The 19,577-nt window shown below is 48.0% G+C and overlaps 2 protein-coding genes across 2 annotated transcripts in view; both read left to right on the top strand.

Moving 5' to 3' along the window:
• Window positions 1-1,041: 1,041 nt before the first annotated feature.
• SEPTIN2 (septin 2) lies at window positions 1,042-13,301 on the top strand. The gene is made up of 8 exons (XM_079710483.1): window positions 1,042-1,074; window positions 1,246-1,363; window positions 3,450-3,551; window positions 3,953-4,098; window positions 5,471-5,554; window positions 6,414-6,471; window positions 10,631-10,733; window positions 13,208-13,301. The coding sequence occupies exons 2-7, from the start codon at window positions 1,271-1,273 to the stop codon at window positions 10,730-10,732; spliced, it is 585 nt and encodes a 194-aa protein (XP_079566609.1). The 5' UTR covers window positions 1,042-1,074; window positions 1,246-1,270; the 3' UTR covers window position 10,733; window positions 13,208-13,301.
• Window positions 13,302-17,398: 4,097 nt separating this feature from the next.
• The window catches only part of FARP2 (FERM, ARH/RhoGEF and pleckstrin domain protein 2), an 89,400-nt gene continuing 87,221 nt past the window's right edge, over window positions 17,399-19,577 (top strand). The window contains exon 1 of the mRNA XM_079710007.1: window positions 17,399-17,464. The gene's annotated coding sequence lies outside the window, so the exon portion shown is untranslated. The remainder of the gene's footprint in view (window positions 17,465-19,577) is intronic.

Genomic DNA, 19,577 nt, shown 5'->3' with positions numbered 1-19,577 from the left:
CGTGCCCCAGAGCCCCGCCGGTGACGAGGCCATGTGCCTGCTTACGTTTGTTTCCACATATTTCAGTCTGTAATGTTGATGACTGGTTGCTGGGTTTGGGGTAGCTGTGTATAATAAAACAATGAGACAATTTAAATCATTTTAATTATGGCATTTTAAATGAGGAATTTCACAGGGAATGAGTATTTTTTTCTGTAAGAGCATTCTAGTGAGATCTGATATCACAAAGCCAACCATACAGCAAATGCTAGAATAAATAAAGCACCTTGATTTGGACCATGGCCAGTGGACAAGATATGGTAGTACAGCCTTTCTCTTTTCCATATTCAAGAAGATGAAATCTCTTAAGAGACTTGCTCAAGAGCTAGTGTCTGTGACTGGCTGCTTGTTGGCACCATTTGCACAAGTAAAGAAATCCAGAAGTAGAAAGTAAGAGCAGTCTGTCCCCTGTACCTTGCAGAGAATACGCCTTCATTGTACAAACTCTCCTGGTTCTAATCCCCGTAAACATAAAGCACCAACTTTGCAGCACTAATGAGAAGAGGGAAGGAGGGAGGAGAAGGCTTTCTTGCGTCTTTGTCTTTCACCGGGGGTTTCTCCCTTCCTTCCGCAGGCACCCCTTAGCTCCCCTGTTCTTGACCCGTGTTCCGCTCCCACTCTGCCCCGACTGACTGTCTTCAGTCAGTCAGTTCAGCCTCTTTGTAACCTATCCCATCCAGGCTTTTGACCTTCAACACTTAAGGAAATGATTCTTAGCACAGTTTCCGAAAGCCTCCATCTTGCCAAACCTAGGAGTCGGTTTTCTGTTCCCATCTTACAGTTGAATTATTAAATCACACCTGCTGGAGAGGCAGGGGGTAGAACAGCTCGTTTTGCCTTTGAAGTTTGGGACAGCCGCCTCTTGCATCCCGTGATTACTCGTATTTGTGTTTCTCTCAGCTTTAAGACAATCATCTCCTACATCGATGAGCAGTTTGAACGGTACCTGCACGATGAGAGTGGTCTGAACAGACGGCACATCGTCGATAACAGGGTGCACTGTTGCTTTTACTTTATTTCCCCCTTCGGACATGGGTAAGTAAGCATTTACCATGGAAACCTGGTGTGTAGATTAAGATTTCGTGTTTACTCTGTGGGTTTCCAACTTTCCTCCAAGCTGCATATTTTATTATAAGAATTGGGGTAGTTTTGAGAGAAAAAAGTTCAGTGTGATCTCCTTATTCTTCCCTTAAACATAACTTTTAGACTTAAGCCCTTGGATGTGGCGTTTATGAAGGCGATACACAACAAGGTGAACATCGTGCCTGTCATCGCGAAAGCCGACACGCTCACGCTGAAGGAGCGGGAGCGCCTGAAGAAGAGGGTGCGTGCTGGGCTCACCGGGCGGCCGAGCCAGAGCGGGGGCAGGTGGGGGCGGGGCGGGGAGTCCGGCGGTGGGTTGGGACAGTCCCTGGCTGGCACAGAGCCGGCCTCACTGACGTCCGTGCTGTCAGCGTCGGTGCGCCTCTGTCGTCTCACAACTGCGTAAGTCAGACGAATTCTTAGAAAGGAACTGATGTGCGTTTATGTTTTTGAAAGAGGGCTGCGTTTCCCTCAAAACAAGTTTGTAGCCGTTTGCGGCCCCCAAAGCAGAGTGTGAGCTTGCTCCTCTGTGGCCCTGAAGCAGCTCTGGATGTGCTCCCGGCGTTTGTAGGGTCCCTTCTGAGAGATGGGAAACGGCACCTCGTTGCAATTTGCGTTTGCCTGGTTGCTGGTGCGAGTATCTGTCATGGTGCTTGAAGCCCGTTGCTGTGTTCTCTGGGGTTTTAGAGCCTTGCTGCTCTTTATTGCATTTTTATTGACTTACAGATATTCGTATATTTTTAGACATTGACTGTCACGTTGCAGATTATTTCACCTAGTTAGACTTCTGTGTTATTTCATGTTTCTCTTGATGTCTTCTGCCATAAGCGGAGTTTTAAAATTATATGGACTCATGTTTGTCAGCCTTTTTCCTTTATTGTCTCAAGTGTCTGCCAGTTTTTTAGGAAATATTCAGGCCCTTGGAAGAGTCCCTGAAAGCTTAGGCATTTTTATGCTTGACAGTAAGTGTTTCGGCAATTTACACTTAAGGGAACTTCACCTTTTATGGGGTGTTACAGTGAATTTCGGACAGGGAGGAGGGGCAGCTGTCAGGGTTAGGAGGCTTTATACCCACCTCTGATCCTGTGTCCACAATTCTTCGGGCTCAACTTCAAAGGCTGAAATGAATGAAATCGTGGGCCTTTGCAGTCCCTCTCTTTATCTGGTTTCTTCCCTGTACCTGTGGCTGTGCTCCTCCTTCCCGGTCTAAGAGCGTCTGCCCACCTCCCTGGCTCTGAGAATGGTCCCGTAGCTCTTGGCAGTCGCCCACAGTGAGGAGGTGTGATTATTTTTGACCCATCACTTTCTTGCTGCAGAGTGGGGAGCAGGCAGGGCAGGGTCACGCTCACCACTCAGCTTCTCCATCTCGTTGGGGAACAAGCAGTTAGGAACAGACTAAGGCCAGCTTGCATGGGGGAGAGGGTGCGGGGAGGAGGGCCTTCTCTTAAATCCCAGCTTAGTGCGGACAGTGGGTTCGTCCAAGATCTTTGACCACGCAGGGCCCTTAGGTCACGTTAAGGAGGAAAAAACTGGGGAGCAGGTTTGAAGTAGGGGTGCTTTCTGCTGACTTGGCTTGTGTTCTCCCTTCCCTTGGCGGTCCAGACTCTGGCGTGAGAGTAAAAGCAGAGCCCCAACCTCGCATCTGATGGAGCACCAACATTGGGGGCTTGGGGGCTGGCTGCTTAGTAGACTGGCTGGTGAATGCCTGCTTACTTCAACTCCAGCCCAGTTTCTCTTTCCCTCTAGGCTACTCTACTACTTGGTTGATGGTTCAGACTTTGAGGTTACACTGCTGACAACTTTTTTCCTATTGAATAAAATCCAGACCCTTAGATCCTTCACCTAGTGGCATTCAGGGAACTGTCCACCTCAGTTATTTCTTTGTCCTGTCCAACTGGATGTCTTAACCTTCCAGCCATCCTGGATTTCTTGTGATTCCCAAGACACAGCCCTTGCTTGCGTCCTCCCCTCCATGCCTTTGAGGAGATGTTCCCTCTGGGCGCACCTCCCTTCTCTACCTGCAGGACTCCTTCCAGAGGCTGGTTGTGGTGTGGTCTCCTTTTACCTGCTGTACCGGGACTGTTGTTAGTCTGCTGCTTTGTGCAGTGAAGGTGGTGATACGTTGTTGTTGTTATTCTGGACAGAGGGTCCCTCAGTGCAAGCATGAATACCTTTTTAGCAGTTTGTAAAATCATTTGAAAATGATTTTAATCAATATGATTATTGACATTTGGATAATTCTGACATACTTCTAATATGATGCGTTAGACTTGACTGAAATAGTATGCAGTTTGCTACAGTTGCTCCTGATTTGGTCTTTCTCTCAGATTCTGGATGAAATTGAAGAACATAACATCAAAATCTATCACTTACCTGATGCAGAGTCAGATGAAGATGAAGATTTTAAAGAGCAGACTAGACTTCTCAAGGTAGGAGCTTTGTCTCCAAGTACACGGTGTAACTAACTCCTTTTTCCTGTAGCCAGTGCATTTAAAATGGAAAGAGCTGGCAAAGCACACAGTCTTAGAAGGCTTGGCCTCTGAGGTTGCCAGGTAGATTTGGTCACAGTAATAGTTTTGCTCTAAAGATATTCTGGCATAGCTGTCACCTGAGGCTTAGAAATCTTACTGCAGGTTTAGTTTGATTTCATACAGTTTGTCCCATGTGGAAAAGAACTGCCACTTGCAAGTAAAATATGTGTACCATTGGCTTTCCAAGTGAGCCTTGTAGTTGGCAGCAGTGTGTTCATTCTGTGCTCACGTTCCTGTGTTTGCAGTGAAAGTTGGGGTTCCCTGTGTGGAGCCAGTCTACCCCGTGTGTCTGTTTCTAGGCCAGTATCCCATTCTCTGTGGTTGGATCCAATCAGCTGATTGAAGCCAAAGGCAAGAAGGTCAGAGGCCGCCTCTACCCGTGGGGCGTCGTGGAGGTGGAGAACCCAGAGCACAACGACTTCCTGAAACTGAGGACGATGCTCATGTAAGGCGCGCATGCGTTCCCACTGGCTTGGAGAGCAGAGCTTTCGAGGGGTGGGTGTGCGTGGGGCCTGCGAGCCACACCGGCTCCGTTGTGCTCCTGCAGCGGGGCTATCCCAGCTTGGTGCGGAAGGCCCTCCCCTCTCTGGAACTGTAGCAGACTAGCCTCTTCCACCTGGGGCCTGTAGCTTAATACACTCTCCTTCCTAATCTCAAAGACCTTTTTGATGCTAAAAGCAGACTAGACCTCACCTGTGGTGTGGCTGCACCACGTACAGGACACCTCTTGCTCTGGCGAGGAATTGGACAGCTTTGCTGCCTGGGGCCCTGAGAGCCTTCTCCAGCCACCTCTGAAATGCAGCGTGCCCATCAGCCTCAGGCTCCCAGACGAGGTGGCCCCGGTTAGCCTTGAGGTTCTCCAGTCGGTTCTTAGCAGCTAGAACAGACCTGGCTACAAAAGCAGACTTTTTTCCTCTAAAAATAAATTGTACATTTAGTAACAAACATGCATTGCTGTTGCCCTTGAATAAAGAGGCTAAAAGAAAGAGTGTTGCTAAAATCTAACCCTCTTTCATCAGAATTTTGAGATCAAAGAACGGCTGGTCCAGATAAATTTTGAAGAACTAAAAATTGCTCTACAGGCCACGTAGGTCTCATTTGGTTTAGGAATTTTTGGTGAATTAAAATCACTAAAAATACCATTAAAGTTGGCATTCAAGTTACGTCAGATGTAATTCAGTCACCATGTCAGGTGTGAAAGTGCACCCAGGCCCTCCAGGGACAGGCCCTTGACTGTCATGATCCTGTCTCAGAGCTGAGTGCTTAAGTATCTGGAAAAGCTGGGCCGAAGCTATGAATGTTTTCCAAGACGATTAGAAGATGCAAAGTGCTGTTTCTATCTCGTCCAGAAGATTAGTACTTTGATTTATGGTCTTCTCCACAGGTGACACTAATAGGCTCTTTGTGACATACACGTTAAGCTTAAGGAGTCACAAATGTTTGAATTGCTTGTTTTTCGTAAGTTCTTCTAGAAAAGTGTGCTCTGTTTCAGACATTGTTTACCTAAACAATCTCCTAAAGCCTCTGTGCCTCTCCTTCTGTCCACTGTGGTGATCTCATGCAAAGCGTGGTGCTTGTGGCCGAGACCCTGTGGCCCAGCTGGGTGTGTCTGTGCGTTGTTTATCATGGTAGCAAACAGATGCGCCTCTGTAGATGTTTCCACAGCCTCATTCCCTTATCCCGAAATTCCAGCAACTTTGTGTACTGTTTACCAAGTAATCTGGGGTCTTAGTTCCTGGTGTGTGTGTTCTGTGTGCTTGATTGGGTGTTTTTTCCATGTGAATGGCATAGCCCTGGTACATCCTTTTCTCTTTCAGCACTCACATGCAAGATCTCCAAGAGGTGACCCAGGACCTTCACTATGAAAACTTCCGATCCGAGAGGCTCAAAAGAGGCGGCAGGTTGTTGCCCCAAGTCATGCTGTCCCCTCGGTCCATATTTGGTCACCTCGAGTCATGCTGTCCCCCTCTCCTCTGTGTGTCTGGCTCAGCCTTGACCACTAAGCCTCACCACTTGGTTTCCTACTCAGAAGCTATTGGGAGATACTTGTTGCTAATTTAATCACATCGTGGGGTTGGGGTTTGTTTTTGTTTTGGGTGGGGTTTTTTTGTTATGCCTGTTAAAAGGTATCTTTAACTGTTGCATATCAAGAACAGCTCTAGATGGAAAGGCCAAAGACTTGTGTTGGATCCTGTTTCAACACAAGGTCCTTCGTACATACGTATGAGGTACACTTTAGAGTCTGCTTTATGGTGTTACTAATTTGGGGACCAGATGTGAAGAAAGGATTTAGAGGCAGCAAGAACATTCCCAGTCTGAGGAATACAGCCAGGTTGTGGTACCAAGGGAGTGGGCCCACGTGGAGCCATGTCTTCGAGGGCTCAGAGGGCCTCCTGCGCCGGCTTCTCCGCTTGGACACTCACATCCTGTTCCTTTTTTAAGTACGATTGTTGTAGTCTTTGTTCATAACTTATCTTAGAAGAGTATTCTTCAGATAATACCTACTGCTTTTTGGGTAAAGTCGAAAGTGCCACACCCCAGCTTAGAGTAAGAAAGAGGTCTTGAATTTTCCATTTCGTATTGCATTTTTCATCATTTTCTTATTCATGTCGTTAATCAGAAAAATGATAAATTTATGCAATTTTCAGTAGATATATTTCTCAGAAATATAAAATGAAATTTTACTTTGAGCATCTGTTGTGAGAAATGACCAACTATATTTGCCGTAATATTATAATTGTAGTTTTTTTCACCTCTTAGAAAAGTGGAAAATGAGGACATGAATAAAGACCAGATCTTGCTGGAAAAGGAAGCTGAGGTAAGTAGAAAAGTACTTTTTCTGTTTCTGAGTCTACTGTTTAGTGTATACCTAAAAATATTATTTGTAGTTCATATAGTTTTTTTTCTTGTTTTTTTGAAAAGGAACATACTATATATAACTAATCTGTTTTATATATATATCTGCACATGATAATATGCATATATATACATAAGAATGTACATTGGTTTACATATATTATTTAATACCCAACAGCAATTTAGTGGGAAAAGTTGGAAATACTGAGAATTCAGTAACATGACTGGTTTTTGTAAGATGTTTAAAAATCAGCAGTTTTCCCATACACAGACAATGAAAATATAATGAAAGAAGCTCATTCACCATCATTAATAAAAACGTAAGAAATACGTAGGGCTTATATAGGGGAAGAAACTAGAAAAAGCTCTACTGAAAACTGCTTTCAAAATTTGAATAGACACAAAGCTTTGTAGGTAGGATGCTCAGTGTGAGGACCACAGCTCTCTAACGCAATTCCCACAGAATTCTGTGTGTTTGCTAAGTTCTTCGTTTTAGCGAGAACTTGAAGTAATTCCATTTGTCCTGAAGGCTAAGCATTGGGAAACACAGGAAGCTCTATAAAAAGCAGACTAACGAAAAGAGGCGTGCTTTATTGGTTACGGAAACGTCAAAAGGTGGTCGTCCAGAGTTTGGTACAGGCGGGTTAGGCTGATTAAATGCAGGTCGGGGTTTCCCTGGTGGCGCAGTGGTTGAGAATCCGCCTGCCAGTGCAGGGGACACAGGTTTGAGCCCTGGTCTGGGAGGATCCCACATGCCACGGAGCAACTAAGCCCGTGCGCCACATCTACCGAGCCTGTGCTCCAGAGCTTGCAAGCCACAACTTCTGAAGCCCATGCGCCTAGAGCCCGTGCTCCACAACAAGAGAAGCCACCGCAGTGAGAAGCCTGAGCACCGCAACGAAGACCGCCCCCCACCCGACGCAGCCAAAAATAAATAAATAAATATTTTTTAAAAAAATCGTTAATTAATTAATTAATTAATTAATTAATGCGGGTCTGGAAATAGATTAGAAGTATGGAAATGTGCTCTGAGGTAAAGGTGCTGAGACCTGTTAAAGTGGTGGAATTCAGGCATGTTGAGTAAAAAGAAAACAGGCCACCCTTTTGGAAACAAAAATAAAACACTTCTTTGGCCAAATTAATTCACTATGGATCAAATATTTAAATGTTAAAAACATAATCACAAAAGTTACTTGAAGAAAATTGAGGTAAATCGTTTACAACACTTGCCTAGAGGCCTTTCTAAACAGAGAGAAACCATAGTGATAAAAAGTGATGGGGTGAGACCTTCAAGATGGCAGAGGAGTAAGACGTGGAGGTCACCTTCCTCCCCACAAATACATCAGAAATACATCTACATGTGGAACAACTCCTACAGAACACCTATTGAACGCTGGCAGAAGACCTCAGACCTCTCAAAAGCCGTGTGGCTGACAGGGTCTTTGTGCTCTGGCCCGGTGTCAGGCCTGTGCCTCTGAGGTGGAAGAGCTGAGTTCAGGACGTTGGTCCACCAGAGACCTCCCGGCTCCACATAATATCAGACAGCGAGAGCTCTCCCAGAGATCTCCACCTCAACACTAAGACCCAGCTCCACTCAACGACCAGCAAGCTGCAGTGCTGGACGCCCCACGCCAAACAACTAGCAAGACAGGAACACAACCCCACCCATTAGCAGAGAGTCTGCCTAAAATCATCATAACGTCACAGATACCCCAAAACACACCACCGGACGCAGTCCTGCCCACCAGAAAGACAAGATCCAGCCTCATCCACCAGAACACAGGCGCTAGTCCCCTCCAACAGGAAGCCTACACAACCCACTGAACCAGCCTTACCCGCTGGGGGCAGACACCAAAAACAACGGGAACTGCGAACCTGCAGCCTGCGAAACAGAGACCCCAAACACAGTAAGTTAAGCAAAATGGGAAGACAGAGAAACACACAGCAGATGAAGAAGCAAGGTAAAAACCCCACCATACCAAACAAATGAAGAGGAAATAGGCAGTCTACCTGAAAAAGAATTCAGAGTAATGATGGTAAAGATGATCCAAAATCTTGGAAGTAGAATGGAGAAAATACAAGAAACGTTTAACAAGGACCTAGAAAAACTAAAGAGCAAACAAACAATGATGGACAACACAATAAATGAAATTAAAAATTCTCTACAAGGAATCAGTAGCAGAATAACTGAGGCAGAAGAATGGATAAGTGACCTGGAAGATAAAATAGTGGAAATAACTGCTGCAGAGCAGAGTAAAGAAAAAATGAAAAGAATTGAGGACAGTCTCAGAGACCTCTGGGACATTAATCGCACCAACATTTGAATTACACGGGTCCCAGAAGAAGAAGAGAAAAAGAAAGGGACTGAGAAAATATTTGAAGAGATATTGAAAAACTTCTCTAATATGGGAAAGAAAATAGTCAGTCAAGTCCAGGAAGCACAGAGAGTCCCATACAGGATAAATCCAAGGAGAAACATGCCAAGACACATATTAGTCAAACTATCAAAAATTAAATACAAAGAAAAAATGTTAAAAGCAACAAGGGAGAAACAACAAATAACATACAAGGGAATCCCCATAAGGCTAACAGTGGATCTTTCAGCAGAAACTCTGCAAGCCAGAAGGGAGTGTCAAGACATATTGATAGTGATGAAAGGGGAAAACCTAAAACCAAGATTACCCAGCAAGGATCTCATTCAGATTCGACGGAGAAATTAAACCCTTTACTGACAAGCAAAAGCTAAGAGAATTCACCACCAAACCAGCTTTACAACAAATGCTAAAGGAACTTCTCTAGGCAGGAAACACAAGAGAAGGAAAAGACCTACAATAACAAACCCAAAACAATTAAGAAAATGGTAGTAGGAACATACATATCGATAATTACCTTAAATGTCAGTGGATGAAATGCTCCCACCAGAAGACATAGACTGGCTGAATGGATACAAAAACAAGATCCATATATACGCTGTCTACAAGAGACCCACTTCAGACCTAGGGACACATACAGACTGAAAGTGAAGGGATGGAAAAAGATATTCCACGCAAATGGAAATCAAAAGAAAGCTGGAGTAGCAATTCTCATCTATTTACAATAGCCAGGACATGGAAGCAACCTAAGTGTCCGTCGACAGATGAATGGATAAAGAAGATGTGGCACGTACATACAATGGAATATTACTCAGCCATAAAAAAACGAAATGGAGTTATTTGTAGTGAGGTCGATGGACCTAGATGTCTGTCATACAGAGTGAAGTAAGTCAGAAAGAGAAAAACAAATACCATATGCCAACACATATATATGGAATCTAAAAAAAAAAATGGTCATGAAGAACCTAGGGGCAGGACGGGAATAAAGACGCAGACCTACTAGAGAATGGACTTGAGGACATGGGGAGGGGGAAAGGTAAGCTGGGACAAAGTGTAAGAGTGGCATGGACATATATGCCTTAACAAATGTAAAACCGATAGCTAGTGGGAAGCAGACACATAGCACAGGGAGATCAGCTCGGTGCTTTGTAACCACCTAGGGGGGTGGGATAGGGAGGGTGGGAGGGAGACGCAAGAGGGAGGGGATATGGGGATATATGTATATGTATAGCTGATTCACTTTGTTGTAAAGCAGAAACTAACATACCATTGTAAAGCAATTACACTCCAATAAAGTTGTTTAAAAAACAAATAGCAAGAAAAAATAGAATAAATGAAACAAATTTTTTTTAAAAAGTGATGGGGATGCAGGAGGGTGAAGATTCACCATTTGAATCACCCAAAGAAGCTGGGCCCGTCACTCCCCTTTAGTGCACATTCCCCACTGGGTAGTGGCAACTCCTTCCTACCTTTTTAGGTCAAAAACTGTCTCATGTTGTCTTTCTTATTTCTTCCGTTTCTTGATAATTTTTATTTTTTATTTGAATTGCCTATTCTTATCGTTTGCTCGGTTTTCTGTTGAGCCATTGGTCCTTGTACTGGTTTGTAAGCGTTTTTTGTATGTTAACTCATGGTCATGTTTTGAGAGAGCACAGACGTTGAAGTACTAGCAATCACAGGACCCCCGTAAAGCCTGCTTGGGGACAGCAGAGCCCGAGAACCAACGGTGTGTCCATCTCGTGTCCGCAGCTCCGCCGCATGCAGGAGATGATCGCCCGGATGCAGGCGCAGATGCAGATGCAGATGCAGGGTGGGGATGGCGACGGCGCAGTCCACGGGCACCATGTGTGAGGTAACGGCCAAGCCTGGAGAGCAGGCGCGTGTCCCGAAAGGATAAAGGTTGCTCCTCAAAACGGAAGCTCTTCCACGCTTCCTGTTTAGTAAAGGGTTTTCGTGTTTTCTAAGCTTTTAAGTGTGAGTAACAATTGTAATGGAAAAACCATTTCCCCTTCCTACGTAGGGAAAAACACCGTTCTTCCCTACTGTGTGCTCCTCTCCTGTATGTCTCCATCCTCGCAGAGTGCCCTCGCTCCTGGTTGCCAGATGTGTGGAGGCTTCCCCTGCACCGAGCAGTTCTCCACACCACCAGCTGGGGTCCTGCAGGCTCAGTTCTGACACCATCTACCTGGAGATGCTGTCACCCCCCACAGGTTGAGGGCTCAGTCCCACAAGTCTGCCCCCCCACTTCAGATGCCAGTCCAAAATCCAGGTTGTCACTGGTGCTTCTGACTGACCGCCTAGAGATTAGAGGTGCCCACCCCACCGTGGGTTCAGTAATTTGCTAGAGCGGCTCACAGAACTCAAAGAAACGTTTTGCTTACTAGGTCACATTAAAGGATATAATAAAGAACAGAGGTGAATAGCCAGATGAAGAAACCCACAGGGCGAGTGAGGTCTGAGAGTCCCTAGTGCAGGAGCTTCTGTCCCTGAGGAGTTTGGGTATATCACCCTCCCGGCTTGGATGGATTCACCAACCCAGAAGCTCTCCAAACCCCTGCTTTGGGGATTTTAAAGGAGGCTACCTCAAGTAGGTATGATCAGTCATTATCTCCATTTCCTGCTTCTCTCCCCTTTCTGGAGGATGGGGGACAGGGCTGGAAATGACAAGCTTCTCATCATGGCTTGGTTTTACTGGTGACCAACCCACAGAGTTCCCTTATTAGCACAAAATCGGGGAAGGTACATGGGTTTCAGGAGCCCTGTGTTAGTAACAGAGGTCAAGGACCAAGTATCAGGACAAGAGGTGCACCTGGTGCTCTGACCACTTAGGAAATGAAAGGGTTTTAGGGGCTGTGTGCCAGGGCTGGGGGCAGAGACCAGGATCTATTTTTATTGTCTCACAGCAGTAGAAGAAAACTGTGTATTAAAGTAGCTTTTATTAGTCGTACAATCTGAAATTTATTAAAGCTGAAAACATCTCTTCAAAGTGTTACTGGAACAGCTTAGGCCAACTGAAAGTCGAGATGGGGTCAAGGGAGAAGGATGCCAGGTAGGTCAGGGTTACCTTGACGCAGACGCTGACCTTGCTCCTCGGCACAGCTCTGCTCCAGCCGATGGGAATCAGTGGCTCGTGTGGCTGGCTGGCCGGGTGTATGCTGGCCTCCCCGCTGGAAGGGAGACTAGGAGAATGCACATGTCCGCTCCCCTGTACCCTGTGGACAGGGGGACATTGAGAGCTGTCCAGGTGGCTGCTTCCATACCTCCAAGAGGAACGAGGGAGAGGTAAAGTCAAATGAGGACTAGAGGATGAAGAGTTACATGGGTAGGGGCGGAGGCAAGCCTGCTCCGTGGGAAGAGCGGACTGGGGCCAGTCAGAGTTCGAGCTGGCACAGAGCTGGGATATGGACCTGATTGTAGGGCATGTGAGCGTCGCCGCAGTCCCTCAGGAGGCGATGTGATGGCCTGAGTGACTGCAGGCTGAGCTGACACATTGCAGGACCAATGAGACAGGAGGTAAGGGGCCCGGAGGTCGGGCACCTATCAGAAGTCTTCCACAACATGGACAGGTGATGAAGGATGTGGGGCGGGGCGGGGCGGGCAGGCTGGGCGCATTGGTCACCAAAACAAAGCCCCTGCCCCTTTGCAGCTTATTGGGAAAGGTTTTAGTTGTGAAATACAAGCACAGAAAGACACAGATACACATGTACAGTGTAACCAGTTGCTTTTAAAGGGAGCATCCCCAGAACCCCACCTGGGTCAGAGTTGGTTGCTTTTCTTTCGTCATCACGTTGAAACCTTAGAAAGGTCCTGAGGGCACGTGCTGAGTTCGCACTTGCCCAGTGAGGACACGGATGCTGTGCAAGGGTTTAAAATTACTTGCCTGTGGTCACATCACTTGTCAACTGATGGATCTCCTGGCCGCACAGGGCAGTCCTGCCTGGGCAGGTTTGCTGCCTGATGGGAAATGATGGCAGAGAAACGGACTCCTGAGGGGTGGGGCCCGTTTGAGGCAGGAGGGAGAAATAGATGTTAGCTCACTCTGTCTGATCTTGCTGCTTCTCTTTTTAAAACTTTATGGAATTACGAGAATTCTACTTTTGGTACCTAAAATTCATCTACATTTCTGTATACTTTGCAGTTTTGCAGTTCTGATTTCCAAGAGCTTCATAAGTGACGTTTTGATTTTAGTGAACTCTGTGGTCCTCAGACCCCACCTTCTGCTCAGTTTGTGCCGTTTGTTGTTACACAGGAAAATAACGCTACCAGTGGTCCAAGCAGCAGGCATTGCATCACTCCCATTTAAATGTGTTGTTTTCTTTTTTCCAGAAAACACTTTGCAAGATAACATTCTGACAAGTAACACAGCTGCGTGTTTTCAAGACTGTTGGAGGGGTGCCTGTCCACATTTTACAGTACCTGTGCCTGAGAATTTAATTTTTTAAAAACTTCTGATGTGTTATTTTGTATGAAGTACCTTAACATTTATATTTCATTATGTTATACTTTATATTTTGTGAGGTTAACTTTCCATTTCCATTTTTTGTCCACCTTAACTGACAACTAATGTTAGAATTGATTCCCCAGGGACCAGTCAGCATGTATAGTTAATAGTTGAATTTGATTTGGCTGGCCTAACTGACTAATCATGATTTATTTCTAGAACATTCAGATTTCCCAGAATGTTCCTGAGTAGCAGAGACATGGACCTAGTGACACAGAAAGATGAGAGCTGCCCTGGTGCAAGGCCATTTCTCACCAAGTCATGGCACCTGGTTAGCTGTCTTGCTTTGTTTGAGCACAACACCTAAAACCAGTTTTGCTGCTATAACTCAATACTGTTAATCCATCTGCACATTTATCTGTTTACCAAACGAAACAGAATTACCCAGTGAAATACATGTTTATACTTAAATAGCTTTTTTTAAAACAGGCTTTTAGCGGTGACCTTGTTTTTAACAAGTCTTTGGATTCTTGGGTCTATGCACAGAACTCGCCACAAGCCACTTTCTGTAGAGTTTGCCATGAAAAATCAAAGTATCCATGAGCTGCAGTTTTCATGTTGCAACTAAGATTCTTACCTACACAATGAGAGTCAATAAACTATTTTTATTCAGCTAAATTAAAAAAATAACTTTTTAAGGAAAATTAACAATTGATCTGTGCAGAAACCAGCCTTTTTGTATTTTTATACTGCACTTTAATGTGTTTTCTCTAACTGCAGGTATAGGAGACGTGCCTCAGCAGCGAAAATAAGGGTCCTCGGGTGGGTGGCCCCGAGGCCTCAGCCCCGTGGAGCCCAAAATGCCTGCCAGGTTTTCCTGATTTGGCGTCCCTTTAACTGATGCTTTCCTGAATGGTTTTCAGGCAAATAGCGGTAATCTTTTTGTGTGTGCAGGCTGTCTAGTCCTTCTTCAGCCACTGTCCTTTCCTTCCATGTACCGTGTGAGAATGAAGGCTGTTTCAGGTCTGCACGGGGGGCTGGCTGACGGGTGCCGCCAGTTGAAGCCGCACCTGGTTGGTTTCCTGTGCTCTGTGGCCTTGGCCCTTCCCTGTCCTTGTAGCTGGTCTCCCTGTCGTGCACTCAAAGGGGCGCTGATGCTCTTGGGGTTGCCTTTTTTTCCAGCATTTCTACTGACGTGGGGAAATTGGTCCCCCCAAAAGTGACAGATGACAGAAGATCTGGAGGGAGCAGGTGCTGGTTCAGTGTTTTCATTTTGCTAGAACAAGAGGGGTTAAAATGGAGACAATGCTTATTACTCCAAGGACGAGGAGGGGGTTTTGTATTCAACAGACAGAAAAGAAAATGAGATGGTTGAAATATATTAGTTACAAAGGTGTACTACAGAAAATCACTGGGTGTTCTCCTGACTTTGCCCTTTCACTGTTGGGTAATTGCAAATGGTCAAGAACTATAGGTTTAGGCACATTGTGCAGTTTTTACCAAGAAAAAATGTTCCATGACCTTAGGGCCCCTCCATGCAAGGCTAGTTATTTGGGTTATTTTGTCATTTGCTAACTATGCTAGTAAAAGCTGTTTTAAAAAGGGGTGGGGTGTGGCAGCACTTGAAAGTGGTAGGTGTAAGCTCTATAAAGTAAAACTACTACTTAGTGCTAGCTGCCACCTAATGGTTATGGGGGTGTGGGTGGACCTACACTGTAAGACTTAAATTCCCTTTTGTTTTGTTGCCCGAATCTAAATACTTTCGCTAATAGATAATTGCTCTTTTACTAAGAGATAAGCTTTACCTATAAAAATGTATTTTGAAAACTTATTTTACACAGCAATTTTGTATCCATTGAAACTAACCTTTTACCAATAAAGCACTATTGTTTAGATATTAAGTGAGTAGTTCTCATTATTGGCTCTTGATGAGGTAAAGGTGTAAGGTTTTCTGGGAAAGATTCAGAGAAAGCCCTGCGTTTTCTGTGTATAAAAATCCGGAGGGGCTTCCCTGGTGGCACAGTAGTTAAGAGTCCTCCTGCCAATGCAGGGGACACAGGTTCGAGCCCTGGTCCAGGAAGATCCCACACGCCGCAGAGCAACTAATCCCGTGCACCACAACTCCTGAGCCTGTACTATAGAGCCCACAAGCCACAACTACTGAAGCCCACGTGTCCTAGAGCCTGTGCTCCGCAACGAGAGAAGCCACCGCAGTGAGAAGCCCGCAGCACCGCAACGAAGAGTAGCCCCCACTCGCCGCAACTGGAGAAAGCCCACGCACAGCAACAAAGACCCAATGCAGCCAAAAATAAGTAAATAAAATAAAAATTTTTAATAAAATCAGGAGGAGGGTTTCCCTGGTGGCGCAGTGGTTGAGAGTCCGCCTGCTGATGCGGGGGGCGCAGGTTCGTGCCCTGGTCTGGGAGGATCCCACATGCCGCGAAGTAGCTGGGCCTGTGAGCCATGGACGCTGAGCCTGCGCGTCCGGAGCCTGTGCTCCGCAACGGAAGAGGCCACAACAGTGAGAGGCCCGCGTACCGCAAAAAAAAAAAAAAAAACGGGAGGAATTATTTGCACCAACATCTGTACCCAACAACTCTGTATTGGCGATCCCAGCCCAAAAGAGCAAGCCATAAAGATTGGAAAGGAAATATTTACAGGGGAATCGGATCATCTCCTTAAAGTGAATGATAAAAATTACCACTAGTGAGAGTTCAGTGATGTCTGCCCACTAAATAGAAAATGTGGGGAAGGATCTCATTCACTGTAGTAACAACTACTAACTTAGAAGAAATATTGAAAACCTGGACTGTAAGCCTGATCTGGGTGGCTGGCCGGCCCTCTGCCCACTCCACTGACCACCCCATGGCCCCTTTACTTCCTTCTCAGTGTCTGCCTAGAGCCCTGTCTCTGGTTCCTTCTTTCCAGGTCCCTCCCTCCCCCAGGTCCTGCACCTCTGCCTCAGGGCCTCCCTCCAGCATACACCCCGCAGCCTCTGACCAGGCTTTCCCCCTGCGGGGTCCCCACTGGCACTGCTCACCTGTCGGGGTTCCGTGCCGAGGGGTGTGTGCCACCCTGGGAGCAGCGAGAACAGCGCCTGGGTTCTGACATCGGGGCTGCCGGTGGTGTCGCTGGGGGGAGCGACGGGGGGCAGGAGTGCCCTCCTGAGTCTCGAATCCGAAGCTGCCCCGCGGGGAGCGGCTGTTCCTGCTTCCTTTGGGAAACGTACGGGGTTGGGGTCTTGATCTGGTGGCCAGAACCCTAGCAGTCCCCTCCTAGATGGGTCCGGGTCCATCCCCGGTTTACTCCCTATACAGACGCGCGGGGGCGCGCGGGCGCGCTCCTGGCCTGCCCCGGGAGGCGCGGGGACTGCGGCGGGGTCCAGGACCAGGGCAAATTGAACCGGGTCTTGAAGGATGCGTAGAAGTTCACTGAACCTCTTCGAAGAAGAGGCGTGTGCTGCTGCGAGTCGCGGGCCTGAGGGCTCCGGACGTGGTGTCACGTTTCCATTTCCGGGTGGGGGCCACGAGGCTAGAGGAGGACTGTGAAGCCTGGAAGGGCCGCGGGCCCGTTTCCTCCTCAGCACATCCTCACGGGGCTCTCGGTGCCCGTAGGCCACGACACCAGTAGCCCCAGGAGTGTCGCAATTGGTGGGAGGAGCGGGTAACGGGAAGGCTGGCAGCCAGGGGAGATGGCGGAGTGAGCCAGCAGAAGGCCGCGCCGGGACCGCGGTCCGCCCTCCGAGCCGGACCCTGCTCTCAGAGCCGACGCCCCGCCCCCCAGAGCCGGCGCCCCGCCCCTCCCCGAGCCGGAACCGCGCCCCGCCCAGGACCCAGCACCGCCCTGCGAGCCGAATATCTGCTGAATTGCATTGGACTCCGCGCTTGCCCTCTCGCCCTGCCTCCTCCGGTCCATTCACCAATCAGAATTCTGTGCCGGACTTCTAGGCCGCGGCCGCGGAGGCCCCGCCCCAGAGTCCGCAGGCCAATCGGCGGCGCGTCCGCGGGGGTGGGGGCGGGGCCCTGGGCGGGGGGTAGGGTCTGGGCGCGCGGCGCGGGGGCGGCCTACGGGCCGTCGTAAGCGGGCGGAGCAGACGAGGTATCTGAAGGGCGCTGCAGGCGACAGCTCGGGCCTGGCGTCTGGTGAGCGTGCGGGGCAGCGGGGTCCCGGTCAGGCAGGGGCTGGGCTGCGCCTCGGGGGTGGGCGGCGGAGGCCGTGGGCCGAAGCCCAGGGCAGGGCGGGCGCCTCCGGACGGCGGGCGGCCAGAGGAGTCCACGCCCGGGCTCAGAAGGCCTTAGGGCGGCAGGCCCCGTGCGGGGAGGGCCGTGTGTGGGGAGCCTGCCCACTGGAGGCCCGGGGTTGGCGGGAGGGTCCCGCGTGGAGGCGCCGGGGTGGGCGGGGAGGGTCCCGCGTGGAGGCCCCGGCAGAGCCACAGGTGGAAGCTCGCGCCGCCTGAGACCACGCCCTTTTTGGCCTTTCCTTAGATTGTATCTTAACGCCGGGAATCGGTATTAGGTGTTAATGTTTCTACTCCATGAAGTGTAGAACGGCTCCTCAGGCAGTGGGGAGCCTTCTAAAGGCAGACGGTGAAAGCTGGGGCTGGAATATGCCCCCGTTTCCGTTTACTATGGTGGCTGCAGCCTCTGGTGGCCTTTCGTGTGCTGGTCAGTAATTGCCGTGAAAAACAAATTCACACAAGGTGCATTGAAGGAAATAATGTCAGTCCGCAGTGAAAGGATGGGAAGGTTTACATGTCAGGGGGGCTGTTCTCTGTACCTTTGCTCACGTCTGTGAGGGCGCTTCCGGCGGAGGACCGCGGAGGTGCTCGATGGGTGTCAGGAGCGTTGGACCAGCGGGCTGCTTGTGTGTGGACAGTGTGCAGTTTTCTCCTGCCACAGAGATGGGAGAGGACATTTGAGGTCAGCAGGCATGGAGTGACCTTTGCTGGTAGGCCACATCTAATGTTCATTGTCTGTATCTGCTGTTTTTTGAAAGGTTTTTATGAGTTCCTGTACACTACGGACGTAGCTCTTTGGGTAGGGTTGTGAAGCGCTTCTCGCCCATTATTTTATTTGGTTCTCTCAAAATCTGCAGAGGAGACGTGCCCAGGCCCCGTCTGGAAGCAGGGAGCGGGGTGACCGGTTTAGGGTCACACCCTGGCCCTGCTTCCCCGGGGCTCCTGCTTTGTTGCAGGTTCTCCGTGAGCAGTTCACACTGAGCTGTTTGGACCAGACGCTGACAGGAGCTGCAGAAGTTTGCTGGCTCATTTACATGCATGGGCATCCTTTCCCAAAAGGGAAGTTTATATGATACATTCATTTATCTCTGCCTCAGGTTCCCTATCAGCAAATGAGGTTACAGTTTACCTGCCTCATAGACTTGTTGTGAGGATTAAGCATCAGTGGAAACGCTGTTAGCTAGATGCCTGGCACACAGTAAGTGCTTAATAAGTGTCAGCCATTATATTACCAGGTGGAAGCATTATCTGAGTCGACAGTAGAGAGAGAAGTGCGCAGTATTTAAGCAGAATTATCCTGCTTGGAGGGAAGGATATGCACTGGATTGACAAAGCAAAGGTGGATGCATGGGTAAGTCCATGCAAGCTCTTTTAAATCCCCTGGGCCCAAGGAATTCTGTTCCACTCCTTTCTAAACACTCCTGCCTCTAGTCACACCAGCACCTCCTCTATCCTGAGACGGTAACAGGTGTTTGTTACTGCTGCTTGCCCTTTCAGGTTTGTTCCTGTTTTTTCTTCACCCGCTTTCGTATAAGCCTGCCACCTCCCCATTTGCTCAGTGGGTCGTGAGCTTCCTGCACACGGCTTGGCGTTAGGTGCAGGGAAACCCCCCTGTAAAGCTGGATGTTGAGCCGAGGTCACTCTGGTGGTGCTCTCTGAGATCCCGTGTGTAGAGCATGACTGCACAGTAGCGTATTTGTCACCTCCAGGTTTTACCTTGGCAACAGGGTGCCAAAAAGGTGAGAGGGTTCCACAAAGCTTAATATGATAGAGGCCAGTGTTTGGTAGGTTTCTGGTGATTCTGTAAATTGGTCTAATCTTTTTGGAGAGCAGCTAGCCGCATGTGATAAAGATGTTGATTTTGGAATCCCAGTTTTGAAAACAAACTTTGGTACATAAACTCTGCATGAGTACTCCTCAGCCAGCAGACATGCTCTGGCAATCTCCTTCCCATCCTTCCTTCCCAGCAAAATTTGAACCATTTTGATCCATGGAAATATGTTCAAAAACACGTCTTA

This window comes from Hyperoodon ampullatus (assembly GCF_949752795.1).
Source record: "Hyperoodon ampullatus genome assembly, chromosome: 8".
Lineage (NCBI taxonomy): Eukaryota > Metazoa > Chordata > Mammalia > Artiodactyla > Ziphiidae > Hyperoodon > Hyperoodon ampullatus.
Note: the sequence above shows the minus strand (reverse complement) of the source record. Positions and strands in the feature narration are given on the sequence as shown.

Coding starts and splice junctions, on each gene's coding strand:
- SEPTIN2 (XM_079710483.1), top strand. CDS start 1,271: ATGAAGGCGATACACAACAAGGTGAACATCGTGCCTGTCATCGCGAAA. Junction 1,364..3,449: donor GGGAGCGCCTGAAGAAGAGG/GTGCGTGCTGGG, acceptor TCTTTCTCTCAG/ATTCTGGATGAAATTGAAGA. Junction 5,555..6,413: donor AGGCTCAAAAGAGGCGGCAG/GTTGTTGCCCCA, acceptor TTCACCTCTTAG/AAAAGTGGAAAATGAGGACA.